Source organism: Triticum urartu, chromosome 5A (assembly GCF_056163025.1).
Source record: "Triticum urartu cultivar PI428250 chromosome 5A, HENAU_Tu73, whole genome shotgun sequence".
NCBI lineage: Eukaryota > Viridiplantae > Streptophyta > Magnoliopsida > Poales > Poaceae > Triticum > Triticum urartu.
Window position 1 is genome coordinate 634648407 of NC_141877.1, and position 17623 is coordinate 634666029.

General features: G+C 45.4%; 1 protein-coding gene and 1 pseudogene across 1 annotated transcript; both read right to left on the reverse strand.

The window, feature by feature from the left end:
• Positions 1-3495: 3495 nt before the first annotated feature.
• Positions 3496-11517, reverse strand: LOC125511266 (protein HLB1). The gene is made up of 14 exons (XM_048676593.2): positions 11067-11517; positions 9470-9589; positions 9307-9376; positions 9045-9155; positions 8710-8793; positions 6513-6563; positions 5884-5913; positions 5723-5785; positions 5535-5600; positions 5287-5403; positions 4816-4851; positions 4272-4391; positions 3994-4164; positions 3496-3893 (listed from the first exon to the last, which is right to left on the reverse strand). Exons 1-14 carry the CDS (start codon positions 11390-11392, stop codon positions 3783-3785), a joined length of 1476 nt encoding a protein of 491 aa, XP_048532550.1. The 5' UTR covers positions 11393-11517; the 3' UTR covers positions 3496-3782.
• Positions 11518-14611: 3094 nt separating this feature from the next.
• Positions 14612-16933, reverse strand: LOC125507541 (L-gulonolactone oxidase 2-like; annotated as a pseudogene).
• Between the last annotated feature and the right edge of the window lie 690 nt (positions 16934-17623).

The window sequence follows — 17623 nt, forward strand, 5'->3', positions numbered from 1 at the left end:
TCCCGCCGCCTTGGACTATGTTCTCAGATGTCTCTATCAACTCCCCTCCTTGAAAGAAAGAGTCGCCGGAAAACAAGTTTGCAGAGGGATGGTCGCCTTGGATGGCGCACCCGCCGGCGTTGACGAACAGGACGCATTCACCTGCTTGAGAGAGAGAGAGAGAGAGAGAGAGAGAGCACAGTCGCCCGCCGCGCTCGCCGCGTCGCCTTCCATGGGGTCGGGTCGGGTCCGGTCCGGCCGAGAGAGAGCCGCCGCGAGCTGCCTGCCTGCGAGAGGAGGATGGAGGCGCGGCGTGGATTTGGATTTGGGTTTGGGTTTGGGTTTGGGTTGTTTGGATTGGAGCCGCGGTCCGATTTCGAAACTGCTCTGCTCTGCACCGTTGCTGTGTGTGAACGGGTTCGGGCCCGGTTCTTGCCCATGCCTCCTGGGTGTGGCCCATTCTCCCGCCCTAGAAAAATAATTTCACACCGCTCAGAAAAAAAAATTCATTTAGTTTATTTTATTAGAACTACACAAGAAAAAAATTGTGTACATGTCTATGTCTGTTGGTTTGCCCTTGGAGATTTCTGAGTCCCTCTTTTACCATTTCGCCTTGTGGTTCAACGAGCTATGCCCCTCAGAGTCAGTCTATCACGATTTTCCCTTCACTCGCATAGCGATAGCAGCATTTCATTGTAGTAGAGCATCGTTCTCGGCCGAAGCACTCCGACCCCTTCTCCTCCATATTAAATAGACTGGAAGTTTTCCGTAGAAAAAAAAGAGTATGGAACTTGTAAAGTAGATTATCCTAGCTAGCATGGCTCCCTTGAATGAATTAAGTAAAAAACATAGGTTTTCTTTCAGGCTGGTGGCGTTGGCTTTGCCTATGCAAACTGTTGGGCCGCCATTCTACCTGTGTCTGTCTGTTCCACGCTAGGAGGATGGGTCCAAGCCCAAAACGCTTAGCGTCGACGCGATGGCTAGAGGCAACCTCCAAGCTCTCACAAGTGATTCTTAAAAAGAAAAGAAAAAAGCTCTCACAAGTAGTAAAATAAATGAGTGGGTCCTCCTAGTCAGATGGTGAATGAGGCCAAGAGGAGGAGAAACATTGCACGTCAGTTCAAATATTAAATATTTTTTAAATTCACAACATAGGCTTCACCTTAGAGGCAGCAAACCAACAACACCCTGCAACATTTTACATAAAATTTAGAGGCAGTTCGTGGGACCTAACTTAGAGGCTGGGTTGCCTTCAAACACTGGAGATGCTCTAATAGCATGCCTCGTCAGACTTCTCAGTCGGCCTAGACATTATCTTATATATATTAACATCCCTTCTCATTACGGATAAGTCTCTTTTTTTCTACTACTACTTTATTTGTTGAAGAATTAGCTTTGTTATTACTCCGCCCGTCCGTCCAAAAAAACAGCGATTAGAGGAGAAATAGATGCTTCTTCCGTTCATCTCAGGTGATTTTAAAATAAGAAAATGTACATTTCATGCCTGCACTTAATTTTGTCTGTTTACTCACATGTCTGTTTTTTGCAAATGGTTAATTTCCTCCTGACCGTCGGGATCCCCTCCTCCGCAAGATTGGGCTACCCCGATCCTTGCCCTTCCTTCCTCCTCCTCCCCCAACTCAGCTCGCCTCCTCCTAAGATTGACGGCCGGATTTGGGCGGGTATTTATAATTGGCAAATGAGCTCGCCTGATTCGGAATACAACTCGCCTACGCAAGCATCTTCGACCGATTCGGAATTCAGCTCCCATGCGCGAGCATCGTCGACCGATTCGGAATTCAGCTCCCCTACGCGAGCATCTTTCGACCGGTCCGCAATTCAGCTCGCTCGCGCCTTCCAGTGAGCAACGGTTTTCCATCGCCATTGTGCCTTCGATCATCATCTTCCTCTGTTTCTTCTTCTGCTCATTTCCTGTTCTTGTTTAATTGTTCAGCGGCGACCATGGGAAAGGAGAAGATGACCGGCCCAGATGTCGCCAAAATCGGGGTAAGAGCTATGTGTTAAGATGAGGGGGCCAATGCCCCCCCCCCCCCTCCCCGCCATTGGACCAATTTTATGAAAAATTAGGGCTTAGCCGTTTATTTTTGGGTCTTCCCCTTATTTATTTTATCAGATTAGGAAAACATGGGACGCCTTGTGGGTCTCCCAGGATCAGGAGGCCTTGTGGGACTCCCACGACCAGGAGGGCAGCAGCGCAGTCCATCCGTCGTTGACGCTTCCGCCGTCGAAGTGTGTTGCAGTAGGTGAAGACGTAGTCGGTGTGAAGGCCACACATTGTACCCGTAAAAGATGTCTAGATTGCCATAAATTACAGGCAAAGCAACCCAATATTAGCTGTTTTTCTCATCCTTCAAGGTATCGGACGTTGCTTGCCACCGCCGCAGTGCGGCAGATGTCTTTCCATTCCCTTACTTGCCACCGCCATTGTCGGACTGCCTTGAATTCGAAGCAAGGGAGGGAATGGAAATGTTCAAAATTTGAAATTTGTTTAAAATGTTCAGAAAAATTTGAAAAGAAATTAGAATTTCAACTTTTGTTTAAATTTTCAAAAATGTTTAGAATTTCAAATTTGTTTAAATTTCTAAAATATGTTCTGAATTTCAAATTTTGTTTAAATTTTCAAAAAAGTTCAGAATTCCAAAATATGTTTAAATTTTTAAAAAAAATTCAGTTCAAAATTTTATTTAAAATTTTAAAAAACTTTTAGAATTTAAATTTTCAAAAAAAGTTTATTATTGCAAAATTTATTTAAAATTTCAAAAAATGTTTAGAATTTCAAATTTTGTTTAAATTTTCAATAAAAAAACAGAATTTCAAATTTTGTTTAAATTTTCAATAAAAGATCAGAATTTCAAATTTTGTTTAAATTTTCAATAAAAAATCAGAATTTCAAAATATATTTAAATTTTTGTTCACGCTTTTTTAATTTTGTTCACCATTCAAAAAGTATATTCGGAATTCAAAATTGTTCACCTTGTCTAAACAGATGCAGGCTGACAAACAAAGTCTCAGCTCAGCATGTCTTAGCACATACACCGCTGCCAAACAACAGCAAAATACATGGATTCAGCATGTCTACACTCAGCATGTATGAGAGGAGAACAACTAAGCTAGGTCCATACATCTTACCAAACACACCCTAATATTCTCCCCTAGGAGACTCAACTCTCAAGGGTACAAGGAGGAGAGAGAAAGGGAAGGAAAATGAGGTGCAATTTCTTTTTCTTGGACTACTCCTTTAGCGTCATTTTGACAACATATAGGGAAAGAAATTTTGAGTTAAAATAAGGCTATAACTTCAAATAATTTGAACAAACTGAGTAGATACATAGAGATAAGTTCAAATAATTTGAACAAACACGAATAGATAGATAGAGATAAGTGGTACAGACAATCAAAAGGTGCCACGGTTTCACTAGGACGTCGACCCTAATACAACAGAGGTTCGAATTTGGGAAAGTCAAAATACAGGACACAACATACAAACATTTGAACTAGATGACAGTACAAACTCATCTTCTCATCAGTCGTCTATTACAAGTCTTACATACTTGAAGGTATATATGTGTTACAGGTACAAAACAATGCCGCCTATGATTCGGATGGGTAACCACATTACTCTACACAAACTCTGAAAATTCACATCGGAGCAATCAAGGGGAGGGAGGGGTACATAAAAATCAACTGTGGTGGGTTTCTTTGAATTGACACAGAATACATATTGATATACATGTCGCACTGTCCAGACACAGCTAGTCACACATACAACAAGACATCATTGATCAGCCGGTGATGATGCCCGCCAGGACATCGGTCTTCCCTCTTGCAAATATGGTGTACACCAGACGTATCGCATCTAGCCAGCCATCGAGAGACTCCCAGGTATCAGCAACCTGACACGGAGAAAACAGAGAGGTGGACAATTAGTTCGAAAACCAAGAACGCTTTCTAAGGCATCAGGTCAAGAGGAGTTCAAGAAGAGGAGGTGCATACCAAGAACACGGGCCCATGAGTTGTGTTTATACAAAGGCCGGCGCCAGGGGGCAGGGTCAGATCGGAGCACGTGGACACTGAAACTATGTCTGCGACGTCTACCTTGATAAACCTTTTGGCTTTCTCCACGAGCGCGTTTGCTTTGACAGGTGCGCTTTCGGAATCATTGACCTTAGATTTATGATTGCAAACTCAGTAGCATAAAACAAGATGGATCCTAGCAGTGATATGAATAGACACACAAGTAGGCTATGCGTTATCATCAGTAACACAACTACCTGCTGGAGTTCCATGTGGTTTAAGATGAACTGTGACCTCTCCCAATGTTTGTGTGGTGCAATGGGGTCGTCTGCCGGAGGAGCAGTCAAATATCCCACTTTCAAATATGGCAACGGTAGCTGCAAAGCATAGCAGCAAGGATGTCACAAAATCCATAATTACAAATTGCTGATTTTGACCAGAGATGGTCTGAACAAGACTGGGCCAACATATGCATAATTACCAAAAAGAAAATAGAAAACAAGAGGATGAATATTGTGCTCAGTGTTCGTACACTGAGGGCGCACTCACATATTTTACTGGAAAGGCACACTACAAGTTCAGAGTTTACATTCTGTAATTTGCTGAATCATCTTAACAAAAGGAGGCATTTCATGATTTGTCTGCTTCTATAGTTAGATTAGACTAGTTTTTATGTTCCACTTTGTGCACAGCAACATAATCAAGTCAATTGCATTTCAAATAAATGTGCATAACGTTTAGAACATGATGGATAACTCGCGGCTAGCTAAAGTAACTGAAATATTACAGCTGCCAACATACCATTGAGCGGACCAACCGTAGAGCACTGCGATAAACCTGAATTATGCAAAACAACAGCATTTCAGTAGGTGCTGACAACTGTTATGCCTAAATATCATTAATGAGTAACCCATAACTGGAAATTAAGTTCTAGACACATCATGCATATGACAACTATGGATTTGCTCATTTTAGAAAAGCCATAAGGTGCTATCAAAGCTCATGGGCTACTGAAAACTGGAAGCAATACAAATGGTAGACTGACGTACAACTACAAGTATAACAATCAGAAAGTACTGAAATGGGTGACGAATAAACAGTTGTACATCAACAAATATAACATTGTGTTAATTAAGATATTATAAGTTAGAATATTTGATGGCACGGGATGACTGCATTGCTTAAAATTACAATGTCAACCCTCAAGCTTCCAGAAAGAACCAATAACGAAATTACCAAGCATCACAGTGGCAAATGAAGAAATCCACATACCGAATAATTTGGCTTCAATGCATGAGCAGCTGCAACGTAAATAGCAGACTGACTATACAGATCATTAGGAGAGGTATCGGCCCCTCCAGACCTCGAGGTATCCTCTGCCAAGCCATACTGCAGCACAAAAAGGAAGCAAGAGGGCGTTGATTATTGTTACCACAGAGTTGCATAAGGTAACATGCATTCAAATTGAAGCGGTGCTGTTCACCGTTTCAGTCACTATCAAATAGACCAAGGAATCATACCAGGACAGTTCCAAGGTTGTAAATAGCCCGGTGGAAGTCAAACTGCAACTGGATGGCAGAACGAAACTGTGCCACAAAACAAAAGAAACTTAGTTTCAACACTTCGTTGAACAAACATTTTGTGATAAAAGCACTGCACAGAAGTAATGCTCAGAAGTAATTTCCGCAAAGATATAAAGTGCAACTACCTTACTTATAGCTGTTTTTATGATTGTTTGCTTGTCTTTAGCAGGAACAATCGCACTCAATTCCTGCATCACAAGTTTGTACCCTTGAAAATGAGTGAAAAGCAAAATGTATGGATGAAGAGTTAGTCATTTCTGATATTACAGTGCATAAGCTAATATACCTGCAGTCCAAGGCCCCAGTTGTTGAGAGCCTGCAATCAAAGAGACAGACATGAGGCATGAAGATTAATGGCCAATTACATAAATTTAGAGGATTTATAGAAAACGAGAAGAAATTAACTACTTCATGCGAGATCATGGCATTTGAATGTAAATGTCTTATTTCAGAGAACTGAACTGACATACTAAATGTAAAGCAATTTAACTTGATGTATCAAATATGAGAACTTTATGTAACTTGGGCATAAATGGATAGAATCATTTAAACAGTGTTCTCAGAAGAGGTCATCTGATGGAGATGTAAGCCATTGATGTTTTATCCAGAGGATGTATACAAAATCATACAGATTGACTGCTCAAACGCAACTGTACGGACTCTCACAATGTTTTCTCCAGTGCAACCTTATAACTGTGGTAGAGTGGAGTAATAGCTCAAAGAATATCTGTGTGATATCATATGTTTGGTGATGGTGTGCGTTTATGTTGCCAGTATTCGTGATGACTATTGCTCACACCATATTCCAATGGTTTCCTATGGTGAACTTTTACCACGTTATTTAACTCCAACACTTCAAAATCAGGAGAAGCATTTATTATTTGCCATAAATCAGTCAAGAGAGTCAGTACTCACCTGGGGGCTGTTCCAACTTAACTGGACGGCCTTGTCGTAGTTCCTTATAGCCTGAAAGGGAAGAAAACAACGAGTATCTAGTAACTCATCAAATCCAGCATTTGAACAATATAGTATTATTTTTAATGTAGAAAAAAACGATCAGGCCATTTTTCGAATGTAATGGTAAAAAATCGGGAATGTTATCTACTAGTTAAGAAGCACACCCTTATTCTTAAGAAAGAATAATATGCATGAAGAAGGAAATGGTAAGGGACTAAATTATATTTTGCTTCATGCTGGGAGTTGCAACTTGATTTCTAGACTACTACCATTTGACAGCGTAACTATGTAATCAAGATTTTTAAAATAAATATTATTAGATCGAAAGTTCAGTTAGCGACTTAAGAAAACAGCATTGCCCCTTTTCTACTGACAATCTGAACAACACCAAAACTAGAACAGTGGATGGGAACTTGAAATATAACAGAACGGGGGTCTAGAACAGTGGATAAAGAATTTGGAACATGGTTGGAAAAGAGAACAAAATTTAAAAAATGTGACAATTTTTTTGATCATTTTTTACTTTCTAAAAAATGAACATTTTTTAAAATTTGAACGAAATTTGAAATTTTGATCATTTTTGAAACTGTGAATATTATTTGGAAAAGATGAATATTTTTGAAATTAAGAACATTATTATTAAAATGCAAAGAAATTTTCAAAACTGTGAACATTTTTGGAAAACAGAACATTATATTTGAAAGGCGCAAATATTTTTCAAATTTGTGACTTTTTTTTAGATAAGTGTGATTTTTGGAAAAAGTAAAGAAAAATAAATAACAAAAAGGAAATCAAAAGAACAACAGAGAAAAGAAAACCAAAATGTCTTGTATGTTTTGCTACCTAGAATGGGCCGGCCCAATTAACTCTTCTGCTGCCCCCTCGTTTGCGTTTTTGGCGTCATTTTGACCGAAATTATGAATTAAGGGGTAACCCTTTCAAAAGTCACTCCCACCTTCAAGTGTCGCACTGCATATGGGCCACTTGAAGAAACCTAGGAGTTTTTCTTTTTAGTAGATTTTTTCTTTTTGAAATGTGTTATCTCTTGAACCATGTGTCACATAATCACGAATCATTTTCTTGTTGGATTTGTCACATCAAGATATTCGAAATTAGTTTCACGTTAATATGTTTTGATGGATTTTTTGGTCATGAAAAAGCAAAAAAAAGACCCAAAATCAGGAATTAAAAGAACCGAAAAGGCAAAAATCAGAAGAAAAAAAACCAAAATTAGAAAAAAAAATCAGAAATCCAAAACCGGGAGCCCGACGTGCTGTCTCTACGCTAGGCGAACTGATTGAAGACATGGACCCATATGGCATTGAGAGGGAGCGGCTAGAAGGAGGAGCAACAATGACAACTAGGGCCCAATGGAGCAGTAGGTGAAATCTGGTTTGCATGCCGTGAGCATTTTGTATCATAAGGGAGTCGAGACCGTAGTTGTGAGGCATCGATTGAGAATTAACAAGTACTTCCTCTGTTTTTTATTTACCCCGCATATTAGGTTTGGTCAAAGTCAAGCTTCGTAGAGTTTGACAAAGTTTATAGCTAGACAAAAATATTAACATATACAATAACAAATCGATACCATTAGTTTCATAATTGAATGTAGTTTCACATCATATAGATTCGTTATGGTAAAGGGTTGTTTTGTTTTATATAAACTTGGTCAACATTATGAAGTTTGACTTGAGTCAATTCTAATATGCAAAGTAAATAAAAACAGAGGGTGTAAGTAAAACTATTCGAAGCGAGAAGATGCTCTTATCCTTCATTCATCGGCACCCCTTTCTCCCATTTTCCTCCTTCCCCTCCTTTCTCTGAGATTTAGAGCGGGCCCGTTACACCGTTAATGTGTTGAATCGATCGAATAGGGAGTACCATCACAACTTTTGGTTTTTTGATTTTTGTTTGAGTCTAAACACACTTGATTTATTGATCAATGTGAAAAACATGGTAATTCGTAAGGATGCACAAATGGCGAGAGTCCTAAACGAAGAGACCCCGCGGCGGCCCAAGCCTAACTAACGGGAAAAAAAGCCTCGGCCCAGTCTCTGGCGTGTTCTGAACTCTATTTGCCCTTTGGTCTAGCATAGTAAAACTAAAAACAGAACCATCACAGAACGCAAGCAAACTTTATTAACATTGTTATTACCTGCTGCCAGAGTTCTTCAGCCTCTTTGGTACGCCCACGCATTTTGGCCCGGTCAGCTATAGCAATAGCCCAGTTGTAATATGCCTAAAAGGATAAGAAAGAGGCATGAGAAGTTGAGAACTGTGATGTTTGTCAGCAGAGTAGCAAGTTAGAATGAGGAATAAATGCATAAATGATATTCATGCGCATCTCATTGATTTCTATATAAAATTAGTAGTCCATGCCAAGGCACTATGGTACCAATTCTCTTTGGTATAACAAAGCAACAATCTGAACAATTTTCAATAGAGTTCAGAACATGAACCAATAAAATAAACTCAGACTGGTGAACTTACATCATACAGTGTTGGACAAAGTCGTGTAGCTTCAGCATACTTCTTGCAAGCCTCCTCAAGCAATGAATCTTTCGAAGAATCAGAACTAGGATCCACGTTGTCAGCACTTTCCTGCAAATATATTTGAAAAGGTTAAAACATTTCTCTTGCAGTGTTCGTTTCACTAGCACGCTTTAAGCAACAGAATAAATGAAGCCTGCAAAGGTCATCTTTAACCAATGTATGAGCCGGTGCGTACTGTAAATAAGGAATGCACTTTTACCTGGAGAACTAGGGCCCAGTTATAATATGCATCAGGGTCTTCTGGATTTCTTTCAATGGCGCTAATATATCTGCAAAACGAACCTTTAGAAAACATGCAAAGTTTGAGCTAATTATAATATTACTATAAGACTGGGTTATAATCAGATGAAACAAACCAAGACCTTTTGGCTGCAAAGGTAAGAATACGTTGGCGAGAGCGACCTTCCTCATCAACCCCAGTGACACTATTTATCAAGTCCATGGCAACATCATGATGGGATGAGAGTTGCAGGCTGTCCTGGCTGAGATGGACAAATGAAAGGAGTTGTATAACTTGTCTTTATCATAGCTAACTCGAGAGTATCTAAATAATCGAATAATATAAATGTTATACTCTATTATTTAATTTCCCTTTTGGCAGAAGATAAATTGGCAGTACCAGTTGTTAAGAAGGCAACTTGTAGTCACATGACATGAGGCCATGGGCCAATATATACACGTACTGGACTGGTCTAATATATGGAAAATTGGAAACTAAATACATATCTAAACCTAAGTAAAAGTAGCATCAAAACAATAACCATATTGGTTGATAACATAAGTTGGACTAATCAAGCACCCATAGCATAATAAATGTGTGCTGCTACAGGCTTTGCAGTGCGTCAGTCCCCTGCACCCCACAACTCCAACTATTTCCTCCATCCCATTCTGTATCCATGAGCGGCGCCTGGCGCTACAGCTACTTCTCCCGCCCACTCGGATAAGTTCTCCTCCACCCCCACTTCCCACTAGCCACTGACGCTTCGCCTGACCCTCCTCTCCCCCACTGCCGCCTTCTCCTCCAGCTCCAACGTGTCGCAACCTCCCTCCAACTAGGTGCTAGTTGGACTAGTCAAGCATCCATAGTATATTAAGTTGGCGCTGCTACAGGCTTGCAGTGCGGCAGCCCCCTGCGCCACAAAACTCCATCCGTTTCCTTTTCTGCCCCCACCAGCGGCGCCCAGCACTATCCCCCCCCCCCCCCCCCCCCCCCAACTGCCCACCAATGCTTCGCCACCCCTCCAGCTCCGATGCCTCACCGCCGCCTATGGTCGTCGACTGTCATCGCCTCCAGTGGTGTCAAGTCGGGGCACAGCTGTCCCCCGAAGAAGCTCTCATCTAGGCCCATCAGGGCACTCATTACTCGTCAGACGCCGCTGGCCGGCGTCACCGTCGAGGATGCGCACCCCACCCCTCTTTATCCTGCACCTTCCTCTTCCTAGATGCCTCCTCCACATCCACACAGCTCAAACAGCGCAATGTATGTCGGGCAGTACGTCATACCCTAGACATTGGGTTGCTACAATAAAACCATGGACCCATGTATGCCTACTAGCACGAGCGATCTGAAGCGGCACATTTCATTGCAAACTTTACGGAACATGAATTAGCACAAGCTAGTTGGCGATGATTGTACGGAAAGGAATAGTAGTTAACAAAGAGATTACAGGACCTCATCAAAGAGTCCGTCCTGCAAAATGACATGACGGATCCAGCCTGAAACTGAAACATCTAGCAACCAAGCAGCAATTCAGGTTCAGCGCAGCAGCAACGACCACCATACACTACAGGGCTAAGCATTAGCAGCGCAATCGCACGTGAACTACATTAGAGATCTGATGAAGGACACTCTGCAACTAGGCTATGCAGCAGCAACAGGAGCTCAACCGGTTGGGGCGATCGAGATCCGGACGGCCCCGCGCGGGCAGGGAGGGAGGGAGGGAGGGAGCGGGCACTGACCTGGAGCGCTCGGGGGTGGCGGATCCGGCCCCATTCCCGTCGGTGGCGAAGTCGGATCTCCCGGCGGCGGCGGCCTCCCCGAGCAACTCCCCCATGGTGTAGGGGCGCCAGCCGTCCGCGTTCGTCCCCGCGCCCTTGGGCGGCTCCGATCTCACCAGGACCTCGTCCACACCCGCCACCTCCTCTGCAGCCTCTGCCGCCGGTGCGGCGGCAGGCGCCTCCGCGGCAGCGGGCGACGGCGGCTCCGACTCGTCCGGGTCCCCGGCGCCGTTGGGGAGCTCCGGGTCGGCGGGCTTGGGCTGCGTGGACTCCTCCATGTCCGGCATCGGCCGAGAGATCTGGCTTGTGGAGTGCGGGCGGGCGATCTCCAACTGTGCTGTGATGTGCTGTGGGGGTTGAGATGAGAGCAGGAGAGAGAGGCCTCTTGCCACGTCCTTGGCCCCACTCCTCAGTGTGCTATAAGCACGATGCAAACTTGTGTGTTTTCGTGGCATCTCCAAACCGGACCCTCAAATCGCCCACGCCGTCCGGACACAATTCGCCATCCAACGCGGCACCCATCAGTCCACAAAGCGGTTCGAACGTCTGTTTTCCGTAAATCAAAACCAAACAAAGAGAGACTTTATGAGAGTCCAGACATCCTTATGATAAACCAAGAGCCGTCATGTACCCCACCACTTCGTCCGGACGGCCGAAGTCCGCTGCCCATTGTTGTTAATTGATGCATGTTAAAAGACGGATGGCGGTTACTATTTGGGCATTCGGCGGAAGCTTTGCAATAGATTCAGGTATTTGGCGGAAGGTGTACATCTTACGGTGATTAGTTGTGTTATTAGGGTTTTTTTATTAAGACTAAACAATTGCCCGTGTGTTGCAACGACAGTATAAGCATTCCATTAGATTAGCCCGGGACTGCATTGTCTATTTTTATATTGATGCCCTAAAATTTTAGCTAGTTTTTTATGCAATTGTGATGATTTACCTGTTATTTTATTGTTAAGCACTTATTTCGTAAGAATTTAATGACTTATACCATATAAATATGTTTTTATTTTGGTAAGTTAATAAAACATGAGACAATTGATTCTATTTTAGGGATAATGGATGGGAGAAAAATCAAAGATGGGAGGAAAAGATCAAAGAGGAGAAGGAAAGAATTGGACGTATATAAGGAAGGTTAGACGAAAGAGAAGTGAAATGGGAACGTTACGTTCTTTTTAAATAGTAGAGATAGAGATTCTCTATAACATGTTGGCAAAAGGCTGTTAATTTGCGAAAGAATTTGGTGAAATGTTGTTTTTTTAGTTAATTAAAAAACGGACATTTGAGGTATATGGTTGGATGGCCGCCTCCCGTATCCATGTCCGGACACCAGTCCAGACCGGCCCGCGAACAAATACCGTGTCTGTTTTAGGGGGTCGGCATCGGAGATGTCCTTATTACTTACTCCATCCATTCCAAAATATAAGGTGTTTGACCAAAAAAATTTAAAAAAATATTAATATGTACTATACCAAATTTTTATCATTAGATCCATCACAAAAGTATTTTTTTTGTATTGCAGATGTTGGCATTTTATTCTATAATCTTGTTCAAAAATACATAAGTTTGACTTGGACATAAAACATGGATGAGCAGTTGTCCCCCCGCCGCGTCCGGAACCCCGCACCCCATCCATCAGTCTGCCGACATGGATTGCGTCGTCGGACCACGTTGGAACAGAGGAGAATCAGACGGCCGGTTGGGCATTCCGGACAGCTTTCCGCCCCTCGCAGATGCTGGCGGTTGACGTATGTCAATCGCCGCAGCTCGTTCGGGCGCGGATGAGCATGAGCGCCGGCGGCGCCCGGTCTGCCCACAACCTGTTCGAAGGAATGACACAACAAGAGTCAATACAGTTTTTGTTGCTCCTGCCCAATCAACTTTGCATATGGCATTTCAATGTTTTGCATAGGCCGCTATTCATTTCGTACATGATGAATGCTTGCAAACAACGATCATTTAGGAGGTGTTTCAGTCGGACATGATCAATGACAATCATGGTCCGACCCAAATGGGTTACGAATTGGGGGGCACCACATTTGAAGTTGAGACAACATCTGATCCCAAACAGAGCAAGAAGAAGAAGGGAATGACGGCGAAGGCAATAGGTCTGGCATTCTCAAGTTTTGAGGACATCTTGTTGGTTAAAGCTTGGTTGGCCATAAAAATAAATCCAATATGTGGCACCGAGCCAAAGGGGAAAATATTGGGAGAAGATTTGAAAGGAGTATCACGGACAAAAGGAATATGTGGAGCCACATCCTACCGTGACAGACCACAATGCGGCATCTCTCCAACATCGATGGGGGGTCATTCAAGGGGAGGTGAACAAATGTGTTGGCTACTACTCACAAGTGACCGACCGCCCTCAAAGTGGGATGGGAGTGGCAACTCACGTAAACTCAACTACTTCATCTTGTCATCATTTGCATGTGCTTGGTTTTGTTGCATTCTCAAGCTCATGCATTTTTTGTTTGCTAGTCGGTGTGCTATGTATCAAGAAATGGAGAAGCATCCATTTGTTTTTAGCCATTGTTGGGTCATATTCAACGGAGTGCCAAAGTGGACACAACTCGTGCCCGGTCTCAAGGCCAGCAAAAAGAGGAATAATGGCTCAAACTTCCACCGATCAATTGGATTGGACGACGAAGAGGAAGATATTGTCGTCGAGAATGGAAGACCCACCGTGCCAAAGGATAACCGCCGAGTCATGGGAAACAAGTGGGAGAAGGCAAGGGCCTCCCGTGACGCCGTGGCTACAAAAATGTCCTCCGCTTGGACGGGCCTTTTTCGGCGAGGGAGAACAAGAAAGAGGAGAGGTACAACTCATGTTGGATTCACAAAAGAAGATGATGGATTGAGACCGGAAGAGGGAGGAGAAGAAGCTGCAAATTGAGAGGGGGAAGATCGAGTTGGAGAAGTAAGAGCCGGCGATCAAATGGGAGCTCAAGAAGGCCAAGACATTTGGAGAGATTGAGGTTGAGAAGAGGAGGTTCCAACTCGCACGAGACACGGAGGATGCCAAGATCATGCCGGCGGATGAAACCCTCTTGGATGACCGTGCAAAGAAGTGGGCTTGCGGCGAAGAAGAAGGAGACAACAGGGGTAGGAAATACGAGGCGACGAGGGCGGTTGCGGTAGCAGTGGACCATGCGACAAAGATGCAAGTGGAGCATGCGGCCCAGATGCAGGCAGAGCAGGATGCAAGGATGGACTCGGAGCAGGCCGCATGGATGGCGTCCGACCAGTGATCCGGCCAGCCAACGAGGCATCCGTCACGCTCAGACATTTATTTCATTTTGGCATGTCCGGTTTTGTTGAACTATGATTTTCTTTGCTTGTTTTGAACAATTGAATTCGGACAATTTGTCTCGTATGATCGATGTGCATGGATTACATGGATTTGAGGCTCCGCATTTGAGACATATGAATGTGCGGCAGCACATATGAGAGGCCGGCAAGCGTCCCGTGAACGCGCCTACGGGCATATAGGGGACCGGATTTGCCAAGCCCGGCTTAGATGCTCTTAAACCTACAGCCGGCTTCCAGCGCATGTATGGATATAAATCACTTATCTACGGAAAAATGATTTAGATAACCATGTGGAAGAGAATGAAGTAAATCAACACACCGCTTACAAAAGCATACTAATTCAACATTAGATCGCACCACTTCTTGACCCATCCATGACTAGATTCATGTTTTGTCGTTGTGGTCACGGTGTGAGGTGGGTCGGAACGAGCATACCCTTGCCTCCGCGTACACATTTCCAGGCCGACAGTAATAGCCTTGTTCTGGCGCGCAATGCGAGTCGTGAGAGCATATGCAGAGCCCTTCGATGGCGCAACCCTTGTGAACGATGTTGGGGCTCCCATCGATGCCGAGCACATGGTCGCTCCACTAACTAGAGAAGACCCCATCTGGGTCGTACCTCTCCTTCACTTTGAGGAACTCGCCGGACTTTGCGCACTTGGTGATGGCGCCGTCGAAGCCGAAGTTGTGGTTCTTGCCCCATTGCGGGACGACGCCATACTTAACAAAGCCATCTGTTCGAGCTCGTCGATCACATCAGAGTGAGCACGCGGCCTGCCTTGGGTGTAGCTCCGGTAATAGGTGAAGTCAAAGTTGACCGAGTCCTCCGTCTTGCCGAGGTAGGCGGAGGAGGCCCCAACGTAGCGGATGAGCACGCCCATCTTGGCGTGGAGGCTGCATAGGGCGCGTGGGTTGAGGTCGCGAAGTCGTTGCATGTCGGCGACCAGAGTCGGGGCTTTGGAGAGCGCGACGCTGAAGCCCGAGTTGTAGAAGAAGAGGCTCCGGACGCGTGGGTCCCACGTGCATGAGGAGCGGAGCAGGGTGCCCTTGGCATCGATGCACGAGCTGGACGCCTGGATGCGGTGCTGGTACCCGACCACCGGGTATCCCGTGAAGGAGGAACTGTCGTTGGTGAAGCCATACGCCTGCATGGGGAACAAGGCGGGCAGCACCCCCGCGGCTAGGCATCGTGCCATGTCGTTGCTTTCCTCCACATGCTCCTCCGCGACTCTCGCGACGATGAGCCCGAGCATCGGGAAGAAGCGGAAGCCGAGGTAGTCGTTGAGGCCATCGCCGGGCGACGAGACATCGACACGGTCATCCTCGCGGTAGATGACCTTGCCTTGGCGCCGCAGCCATGTCATGTCGCCGAACTCGTGTAGGTCGCCCCACACGGCCACCTGCGCCGCCAGGTCCGAGTCGTCGCGCTCCAGGAACGTGACGGACCGCTTGAACATCGGTTGCAACTGCAAAGTAACCTGCGCAAGCATGACACACAACACACATAAGGATGGGATTACCCTGTCTAGTGACTTTTTTTTATAGGAACATTACACATACAAAAATGTGAACATTTGTGTACATCGAAGCGATATATACAAAAACTGTAAGCTGTATGTTCACCGGTGTGTGTATGTATGTATGTATGTATGTATGCGTCACGTACCAAGACAGCCAAGCTTTCGTAGGCAAGCAAGTAACACAAAACCCACTTCAGCACATTGGCATGCATGCGCATTGGCAACTATACTACACGTGTAGGAGTAGGTACGTACCTGGGAGACGACGCCAAGGACGCCGAGCGAGACCTTGGCCGCGTCCAGGTCGGGGTGGTCGGTGCCGAGCTCCCTGACAACGGCGAACCCCTGGTTCGCCGGCGCTGGCGTGACGATCCTCATCCCGACCACGTACTCGTGCACGGCGCTGCCCTTCCCCCACAGCGAGCTCCCGTGAGCGCCCGTGGCCAGCAGGCCACCGACGCTGACGCCGTACCAGTAGGGCGAGTGCGGCAGCGCGAGCCCCACGGCGGCGGCGGCGCGGATCAGGTCCCGGAGCACCATGCCGCCCTCCACGGTCATCAGCCCCTTGGCGGCGTCGACGCTGATGATGGTGCCGTCGCGGCCGCCCGGGCAGGCCAGCTTGGGGAAGCTATGGGAGTGCCCGGGGACGGCCTTCACCTTGCGCTTGGCCGCCGCGGCGGCCGCCACGGCGGCCACCAGCTCCGCCTCGGTGCGCGGGAACGTGGCGTCAGCCGCGCGGCAGGCGGTGCGGTCCGGGAAGGAGCCGTAGACATTGGCGTTTTGGCGAGGATGCAGTCGGACGTGCCGCGGGCGCAGGAAACCGCGTCCGGCGGAGGGCTGGAGGCGGCGGGGCGGCTCAGGAGGAGGCCCAGGGCCAGGAGGAGAGCCGCCGGAAGCAACGACGATGACCTGCTGGCCTCCATCTACGTAGGGCGCTGGTGGCAGGCAGGCATGGACGTACGGTACTTGAATGCGAGTGTTGCATACGCAAGGCCTTGCTTGGGTAGACAGACGGTAGTGAGCGAGCTAATCTCTATTATTTAAAAAGAATGTAAGGTTCCCATTTCATCTTTATTCGCACCACTCCTTAGTCCAACCTTCCTTATATGATAATAAATCAACTTAATTACTTACCTTTTGAACCAGTTTCACTTTAATTTACTTACCAAACTTCGGATCAAGGTAATTCATGGGCAGAATTTGATGATCATTTATTTACACAATCACGTTATTATAGACAGGTAAATCACAAGCCGACGTACTAGAAGATTTATACCCCGTTGCAATGCATGGGCATTGTTCTAGTAAATTGAGAAGATGCTTATATATATGGCCACGTACGATCGATATGACATCCTCATCTAACATATAAAGCCTTCTAGAGTGGTAGTCACAACGAAGGCCTCGAGCGCACGGTATCACGCGAGGGAAAAAAGATCACCGCACCGTGCCCGCGCGTGGGGTTGCAGCGCACCACGCGAGCAGAAAAAACACCGCACCGTGTTCTGCATAAAATCCTTTGTCGTGTCAAGACAAGCGTTTTTGCTTTTTGAATCATCTCAATCCAAGATTGTATGCAAAAGTTACAATTAAAATAGTGCACTACAACAACGGCCCGTAAATTAGAGGTGATGGCCAATTAGAAAAAAAATACAATCGCAAACTCATCTACTACTTTTTACC